This window comes from Electrona antarctica (assembly GCF_951216825.1).
Source record: "Electrona antarctica genome assembly, contig: scaffold_202, whole genome shotgun sequence".
Classification (NCBI taxonomy): Eukaryota; Metazoa; Chordata; class Actinopteri; order Myctophiformes; family Myctophidae; genus Electrona; species Electrona antarctica.
The window spans coordinates 99,508-109,507 of NW_027637603.1; the positions used below are offsets into that span (position 1 = coordinate 99,508).

Below are 10,000 nucleotides of genomic sequence, written 5' to 3' on the forward strand. Positions count from 1 at the left end.
TATAACAGGGTGTAAAGGAACCACTGCTATAACAGGGTGTAAAGGAACCACTGCTATAACAGGGTGTAAAGGAACCACTGCTATAACAGGGTGTAAAGGAACCACTGCTATAACAGGGTGTAAAGGAACCACTGCTATAACAGGGTGTAAAGGAACCACTGCTATAACAGGGTGTAAAGGAACCACTGCTATAACAGGGTGTAAAGGAACCACTGCTATAACAGGGTGTAAAGGAACCACTGCTATAACAGGGTGTAAAGGAACCACTGCTATAACAGGGTGTAAAGGAACCACTGCTATAACAGGGTGTAAAGCTTTTCTGAAACAAATAGCAGCATTTTTTTGCAGTCACTTTGGGACAAATAACATTGTTTTTGCACTGCCAGTGCCTGTTCATTATGAGCCCATTAGACCGACATCTGGAACCATTCATGGTATAACACTCTTAACCCATTAGACCCACATCTGGAACCATTCATGGTATAACACTCTTAACCCATTAGACCCACATCTGGAACCATTCATGGTATAACACTCTTAACCCATTAGACCCACATCTGGAACCATTCATGGTATAACACTCTTAACCCATTAGACCGACATCTGGAACCATTCATGGTATAACACTCTTAACCCATTAGACCGACATCTGGAACCATTTATGGTATAACACTCTTAACCCATTAGAGCCACATCTGGAACCATTCATGGTATAACACTCTTAACCCATTAGACCCACATCTGGAACCATTCATGGTATGACACTCTTAACCCATTAGACCCACATCTGGAACCATTCATGGTATAACACTCTTAACCCATTAGACCCACATCTGGAACCATTCATGGTATAACACTCTTAACCCATTAGACCCACATCTAGGACCATTAATGGTATAACACTCTTAACCCATTAGACCCACATCTGGAACCATTCATGGTATAACACTCTTAACCCATTAGACCGACATCTGGAACCATTCATGGTATAACACTCTTAACCCATTAGACCCACATCTGGAACCATTCATGGTATAACACTCTTAACCCATTAGACCCACATCTGGAACCATTCATGGTATAACACTCTTAACCCATTAGACCCACATCTGGAACCATTCATGGTATAACACTCTTAACCCATTAGACCGACATCTGGAACCATTCATGGTATAACACTCTTAACCCATTAGACCCACATCTGGAACCATTCATGGTATAACACTCTTAACCCATTAGACCCACATCTGGAACCATTCATGGTATAACACTCTTAATCTCTTAACGCACATAACTGTACAGGGAAAGATATGGATCAGTCCCATGGATCAGTCCCATATGGATCAGTCCCATGGATCAGTCCCATATGGATCAGTTCCATGGATCAGTCCCATATGGATCAGTTCCATGGATCAGTCCCATATGGATCAGTCCCATGGATCAGTCCCATATGGATCAGTTCCATGGATCAGTTCCATGGATCAGTCCCATATGGATCAGTCCCATGGATCAGTCCCATATGGATCAGTCCCATGGATCAGTCCCATATGGATCAGTTCCATGGATCAGTCCCATATGGATCAGTCCCATGGATCAGTCCCATATGGATCAGTCCCATGGATCAGTCCCATGGATCAGTCCCATATGGATCAGTCCCATGGATCAGTCCCATGGATCAGTCCCATATGGATCAGTTCCATGGATCAGTCCCATGGATCAGTCCCATGGATCAGTTCCATGGATCAGTCCCATGGATCAGTCCCATGGATCAGTTCCATGGATCAGTTCCATGGATCAGTCCCATGGATCAGTTCCATGGATCAGTTCCATGGATCAGTCCCATATGGATCAGTCCCATGGATCAGTCCCATGGATCAGTCCCATATGGATCAGTCCCATGGATCAGTCCCATGGATCAGTCCCATATGGATCAGTCCCATGGATCAGTCCCATATGGATCAGTTCCATGGATCAGTCCCATGGATCAGTCCCATGGATCAGTTCCATGGATCAGTCCCATATGGATCAGTCCCATGGATCAGTCCCATGGATCAGTCCCATATGGATCAGTCCCATGGATCAGTCCCATATGGATCAGTCCCATGGATCAGTCCCATGGATCAGTCCCATATGGATCAGTCCCATATGGATCAGTCCCATGGATCAGTCCCATGGATCAGTCCCATATGGATCAGTCCCATGGATCAGTCCCATATGGATCAGTCCCATGGATCAGTCCCATGGATCAGTCCCATGGATCAGTCCCATATGGAGCAGTCCCATGGATCAGTCCCATGGATCAGTCCCATATGGATCAGTCCCATGGATCAGTCCCATGGATCAGTTCCATATGGATCAGTCCCATGGATCAGTCCCATGGATCAGTCCCATGGATCAGTCCCATATGGATCAGTCCCATGGATCAGTCCCATGGATCAGTCCCATATGGATCAGTTCCATGGATCAGTCCCATGTGGATCAGTTCCATGGATCAGTCCCATATGGATCAGTTCCATGGATCAGTCCCATGGATCAGTCCCATGGATCAGTCCCATGGATCAGTCCCATATGGATCAGTCCCATGGATCAGTCCCATGGATCAGTCCCATATGGATCAGTTCCATGGATCAGTCCCATATGGATCAGTCCCATGGATCAGTTCCATGGATCAGTCCCATGGATCAGTCCCTTGGATCAGTCCCATATGGATCAGTTCCATGGATCAGTCCCATATGGATCAGTCCCATGGATCAGTCCCATATGGATCAGTCCCATGGATCAGTCCCATGGATCAGTCCCATATGGATCAGTTCCATGGATCAGTCCCATATGGATCAGTCCCATGGATCAGTCCCATATGGATCAGTCCCATGGATCAGTCCCATGGATCAGTCCCATATGGATCAGTCCCATGGATCAGTCCCATGGATCAGTCCCATGGATCAGTCCCATATGGATCAGTCCCATGGATCAGTCCCATGGATCAGTTCCATATGGATCAGTCCCATATGGATCAGTCCCATGGATCAGTTCCATGTGGATCAGTTCCATGGATCAGTCCCATGGATCAGTCCCATGGATCAGTCCCATATGGATCAGTTCCATATGGATCAGTCCCATGGATCAGTCCCATGGATCAGTTCCATGGATCAGTTCCATGGATCAGTTCCATGGAGGGAAAGATATGGATCAGTCCCACCATTCAGCAAAGAAGAAATCAGATATCGTGATGTGGCATAAAAAAATATAAATATCGGATCGGTCAAACATCGGTATCGGCAGATACTGAAAAATCAAATGATTGGTATCGGATCGGAAGATGAAAAAACTTTATCGGGACATCCCGAGCAAGAGACCGATTTATTCATGTTGTCTGCATTCTGCCCATCTGCCAGGACAACATAACCCATGTAGACCTGAGGACGATGGCAGTGGTTCTCAAACATTTTCATGGCAAGGACACCCAAAAATATATGTAATTGGCCGCCGACCCCCATCTGAAAATATGTTGTTCCAGTGATTTGAGTTAAAAACAATCGCTCTGAAAGAATATATATTCAAAGATGTGCGCCACATTTTCACGATTAAAAAAAAATATCAGACCTACAACGAGTGCCGCGCTATGAGCTTGTAGGTCTGATATTTTTCAATAGATAAAGTATATATTTGGGGGGCAGCGGTGGCTTAAGGGTTAGAGGAGGAGGAGTTGTTATACCGAAAGGTTGCCGGTTCGATTCCCCTGACGGGCAGGAAAAAAATCTGGGTGGGGAAGTGATTGGTCATCACTCACCCAACACTGCTGAAGTGCCCTTGAGCAAGGCACTGAACCCCCAACTGCTCCAGTGGAGCTGCTTAGTGGCCGACAGTATAAGACTGAGGTTGTACTGGTCAGCTTTACCGGAGTTTGTTGTAAAGTTTAACGGGAGTTTCCTGTAATATACACATCCGTATTCCATGCTTTTTGCGCAGTGATATAACGGTACGTCTGTTTGTGTACTTTGTGTCTCTCAGAGCTCGATGGTGATGGTGGTCTGCGTGGATGCTGATCCGTGCCGCGACAGAGGGCATCGTGGGTAGTAGAAGAAGAAGAAAGAAGCCATGATGCCGAGACGCGCGTCGTCGTCGTCATCACAGCACGAGCGCCGCCACCGCCACCTCTTCCTGGGCGGCGCCTTGCTTCTCCTGCTGATGGCGGCGGGGGGGTTGCCCCCCGGCGCCCTGGGCTGCCCCGCCCGCTGCGACTGCTCCGCCCAGAGCAAGTCGGTCAGCTGCCACCGCAGGCGCCTTCCGGCCATCCCCGAGGGCGTGCCCATCGAGACGCGCGCGCTGGACCTGTCCAAGAACCGCCTGCGCGTGGTCACGCCCGACAACTTCTCGTCCTTCCTGCAGCTGGAGGACCTGGACCTGAGCGACAACCTGATCGCGGCCGTGGAGCCCGGATCCTTCCGCTCGCAGCTGGCGCTGCGCTCGCTGGTGCTGCGCAGCAACCTGCTGCAGCTGGTCCCCGCCGGCGTGCTGTCGGGCCTCACCAACCTCACGCACCTCGACCTGAGCCACAACCGCCTGGTGGTGCTGCTGGACCACGGCTTCCAGGTGAGGAGCAAGGTTCATTTAGCCTTGATCGAGCCCTGAATCGCTAGCCACGCCCATTAAGTCTCTGTCTATGGCGGCGTTAGTGTCGTTCGGAAATCCGATCACAGCAGCTGATTGGCCATCAGCCCTGTCACTCAACAGCGTCAGACAACAAACATGGCTGCCCCCACTGCGGTGACTCACGAATCAATCTGGCTATTAAATCGGCTGATTATCGTATGATAAATAGTTTCTTTACAGAAATGACATCATCATCCAACATATGTTAGCGCTTTTGTTTACATACTAGTAGCGCTCGTTGGCTGTGGTTTGTTTGGTTAGCAAACGGGTTAGCCATAGCCTCATGATTGACAACAACGTCATCTGCTTTCCTACTATTCTGATTGGTTGGTATGAACCAATCACCGAAGACTGCCGCTTTGACAACGCCCATCCCATAAACTGCTGCCGTGGGGAGGTCTTTCAGTCTGAATAATGAAGTGAAACAAAATGAAAATTCAGACAGTGTCAGGCGAAGGTAAATTAAAAGAGGTTAGGAAGCGAAGACCGTACGGTGGACTCCATTTTGCTCCCTGGAAGGAAAGAAACATGCGCAATGGGCTATATGCAGCTATCCAAGACTTCCACGTTCAGCAACATGGAGTCCACCGTACGGTCTTCTGTCCTTCCAGGGAGCAACATGGAGTCCACCGTACGGTCTTCTGTCCTTCCAGGGAGCAACATGGAGTCCACCGTACGGTCTTCTGTCCTTCCAGGGAGCAACATGGAGTCCACCGTACGGTCTTCTGTCCTTCCAGGAGCAACATGGAGTCCACCGTACGGTCTTCTGTCCTTCCAGGAGCAACATGGAGTCCACCATACGGTCTTCTGTCCTTCCAGGAGCAACATGGAGTCCACTGTACGGTCTTCTGTCCTTCCAGGAGCAACATGGAGTCCACCGTACGGTCTTCTGTCCTTCCAGGAGCAACATGGAGTCCACCATACGGTCTTCTGTCCTTCCAGGGAGCAACATGGAGTCCACCGTACGGTCTTCTGTCCTTCCAGGAGCAACATGGAGTCCACCGTATGGTCTTCTGTCCTTCCAGGAGCAACATGGAGTCCACCGTACGGTCTTCTGTCCTTCCAGGGAGCAACATGGAGTCCACCGTACGGTCTTCTGTCCTTCCAGGAGCAACATGGAGTCCACCGTACGGTCTTCTGTCCTTCCAGGAGCAACATGGAGTCCACCGTACGGTCTTCTGTCCTTCCAGGAGCAACATGGAGTCCACCATACGGTCTTCTGTCCTTCCAGGAGCAACATGGAGTCCACCGTACGGTCTTCTGTCCTTCCAGGGAGCAACATGGAGTCCACCGTACGGTCTTCGCTTGCTGTCCTTTTTTAATAGTACTTGCTAAGGAGGACGGGGGGAGCCAGGCACGTGCACGCATTAAGCCAAATACCCAAATACCCAAAAATCATTCACTCACACCCGGTCACTCCAGCATGGCGATTGATCGGTTGAACTCCACTAATAAACAAACCGCAATAAATTACGTTCGGACACTGATGTTATGTGACGTCTACACGATTGTCACATTTTTCAGCAGGTTACCCGTCTGTAAAACAACTGCACCTCTCCAGACCAACAATGCATCATTTACGATGGTGAAATAAATGCTAAATGCCTCTCCTCTCCTTGCCATGCCATATCCGAGAATTGCTTTTTTTTCTGAACTCTCCCGATCTTAAACGCAGCAGTTTGCATTCGCATCTCCAGGAGGCAACGAGTGCACCTGGAATATAGCCGATCTACAAGCTCTCAGCGTGAGGCTTGTAGATCGGCTATTTTCTTCCAAAAGTGCTCCTCTTACGGGATTTCAGCCCCTGTAACACTCTCTGTACGTCCCTGGGCGGATACCTCTCTGTACGGATACCTCTCTGTACGGATACCTCTCTGTACGGATACCTCTCTGTACGTCCCTGAACGGATACCCGACGAAACCCCATAACACTCTCTGTACGTCCCTGGGCGGATACCTCTCTGTACGGATACCTCTCTGTACGGATACCTCTCTGTACGGATACCTCTCTGTACGTCCCTGAACGGATACCCGACGAAACCCCATAACACTCTCTGTACGTCCCTGGGCGGATACCCGACGAAACCCCATAACACTCTCTGTACGTCCCTGGGCGGATACCCGACGAAACCCCATAACACTCTCTGTACGTCCCTGGGCGGATACCCGACGAAACCCCATAACAAACACTCTCTGTACGTCCCTGGGCGGATACCCGACGAAACCCCATAACAAACACTCTCTGTACGTCCCTGGGCGGATACCCGACGAAACCCCATAACACTCTCTGTACGTCCCTGGGCGGATACCCGACGAAACCCCATAACAAACACTCTCTGTACGTCCCTGGGCGGATACCCGACGAAACCCCATAACACTCTCTGTACGTCCCTGGGCGGATACCCGACGAAACCCCATAACAAACACTCTCTGTACGTCCCTGGGCGGATACCCGACGAAACCCCATAACAAACACTCTCTGTACGTCCCTGAACGGATACCCGACGAAACCCCATAACACTCTCTGTACGTCCCTGGGCGGATACCCGACGAAACCCCATAACAAACACTCTCTGTACGTCCCTGGGCGGATACCCGACGAAACCCCATAACACTCTCTGTACGTCCCTGGGCGGATACCCGACGAAACCCCATAACAAACACTCTCTGTACGTCCCTGGGCGGATACCCGACGAAACCCCATAACAAACACTCTCTGTACGTCCCTGAACGGATACCCGACGAAACCCCATAACAAGCTTATTGATTATCCTATGAAGTCATGTTTAAACCCCATAACAAGCTTATTGATTATCCTAGGAAGTCATGTTTAAACCCCATAACAAGCTTATTGATTATCCTATGAAGTCATGTTTAAACCCCATAACAAGCTTATTGATTATCCTAGGAAGTCATGTTTAAACCCCATAACAAGCTTATTGATTATCCTATGAAGTCATGTTTAAACCCCATAACAAGCTTATTGATTATCCTAGGAAGTCATGTTTAAACCCCATAACAAACTTATTGATTATCCTATGAAGTCATGTTTAAACCCCATAACAAACTTATTGATTATCCTATGAAGTCATGTTTAAACCCCATAACAAGCTTATTGATTATCCTATGAAGTCATGTTTAAACCCCATAACAAGCTTATTGATTATCCTATGAAGTCATGTTTAAACAATCAAGACAAGAGGCGGTAAGGAAATACATGTAAGATTCCTCCATGCATGGCACAAACATGTCGGTCTAACAGTGTATTGATACCTGCCAACCATGCAGCGCTAGCTGGGGAAACAACATTACGCTTTTTAAAGTGACGGTATACATTGGAGATGTCCCGATACTGTATCGGTATCGGCCCTTATTTGTCATATCGGGTCATATCGGTATCGGCGAATATGCCAGTCTAACCAGCGATCCGACACAGGGGTAAGGAGTTGACACTATGCCAGTCTAACCAGTGATCCCACACAGGGGTAAGGGGTTGACACTATGCCAGTCTAACCAGCGATCGCCCACACAGGGGTAAGGGGTCGACACTATGCCAGTCTAACCAGGGATCCCACACAGGGGTAAGGAGTAGAAACTATGCCAGTCTAACCAGCGATCCCACACAGGGGTAAGGGGTCGACACTATGCCAGTCTAACCAGCGATCCCACACAGGGGTAAGGGGTCGACACTATGCCAGTCTAACCACAGATCCAACACAGGGGTAAGGGGTTGAAACTATGCCAGTCTAACCAGCGATCCCACACAGGGGTAAGGGGTTGACACTATGCCAGTCTAACCAGCGATCCCACACAGGGGTAAGGGGTCGACACTATGCCAGTCTAACCAGCGATCCCACACAGGGGTAAGGGGTTGACACTATGCCAGTCTAACCAGCGATCCCACACAGGGGTAAGGGGTCGACACTATGCCAGTCTAACCAGCGATCCCACACAGGGGTAAGGGGTCGACACTATGCCAGTCTAACCAGCGATCCCACACAGGGGTAAGGGGTCGACACTATGCCAGTCTAACCAGCGATCCCACACAGGGGTAAGGGGTCGACACTATGCCAGTCTAACCAGCGATCCCACACAGGGGTAAGGGGTCGACACTATGCCAGTCTAACCAGCGATCCCACACAGGGGTAAGGGGTCGACACTATGCCAGTCTAACCAGCGATCCCACACAGGGGTAAGGGGTCGACACTATGCCAGTCTAACCAGCGATCCCACACAGGGGTAAGGGGTTGACACTATATGCCAGTCTAACCAGTGATCCCACACAGGGGTAAGGGGTTGACACTATGCCAGTCTAACCAGTGATCCCACACAGGGGTAAGGGGTTGACACTATGGCAGGTAAATAAAATGTTGGCACATGTGGAGTTTTTTGGAGTTGCCCCAAACTGCAAGTGCACATTATGAGTGAGGAGTCTGCTATAAACACAACACGAGATATATAGCTAGATAGCTATAAACACAACACCAGATATATAGCTAGATAGCTATAAACACAACACCAGATATATAGCTACATAGCTATAAACACAACACCAGATATATAGCTACATAGATAGCTATAAACACAACACGAGATCACAATACTGGTATCGGTATTTGGTATCGGCTAACACAGAAATGGTCGTATCGGGATCGGATCGGAAACGAGAAAAGTGTATGGGGACATCCCTAGTATACATATACATTTTTTTCCCCCCCGAAGTCTCCTGAACCACATCTCCAGTAGATAAAGAGTGCAGGGTTGAGCTCGACGCGTTGAGAGCTTGATCTGCTATTCTGGGCCAACAGTGCCCTCTTATGGGCCTCTCTCTAACACTTTCTGCACGTGCCTGCCGGCCTGATCGATATATATAAGGCGTTCGTTATCAATAATAAAACAAATTGAACGAGCCCCACATCCCTCCTATATGCTTCTAGGACCTCGGCCAGCTCACCTCCCTGGAGGTGGGGGACAACGAGCTGGTGTTCACGTCTCATATCCCTCCATAGAGCTGGTGTTCACGTCTCATATCCCTCCATAGAGCTGGTGTTCGCGTCTCATATCCCTCTATGTTTCCTTCCAGGACCTGCGGCGGCTCACCTCCCTGGAGGTGGGGGACAACGAGCTGGTGTTCGTGTCTCAGCGGGCGCTGGCGGGCCTGCTGGGGCTCCGCAGCCTGACCCTGGAGCGCTCCAACCTCACCGTGGTGCCCACCGACGCGCTGGCACACCTCCACGGCCTCACGGAGCTGCGCCTGCGACACCTCAGCATCGGCGCCCTCAAGCCCTACTCCTTCAAGAGGCTGTGGCGCCTGCGCCACCTGGAGGTGTGTTCGTTGTATCCTAAT

General features: G+C 49.6%; 1 protein-coding gene across 1 annotated transcript in view; it reads left to right on the plus strand.

The window, feature by feature from the left end:
- Positions 1-4,101: 4,101 nt before the first annotated feature.
- LOC306918789 (leucine-rich repeat and immunoglobulin-like domain-containing nogo receptor-interacting protein 2) overlaps positions 4,102-10,000 on the plus strand; it is a gene marked incomplete at both ends in the record, with an annotated part of 11,353 nt that continues 5,454 nt past the window's right edge. The window contains 2 exons of the mRNA XM_079531654.1: positions 4,102-4,593; positions 9,737-9,979. Coding sequence (XP_079387780.1) covers positions 4,102-4,593; positions 9,737-9,979 — 735 coding nt within the window. The remainder of the gene's footprint in view (positions 4,594-9,736; positions 9,980-10,000) is intronic.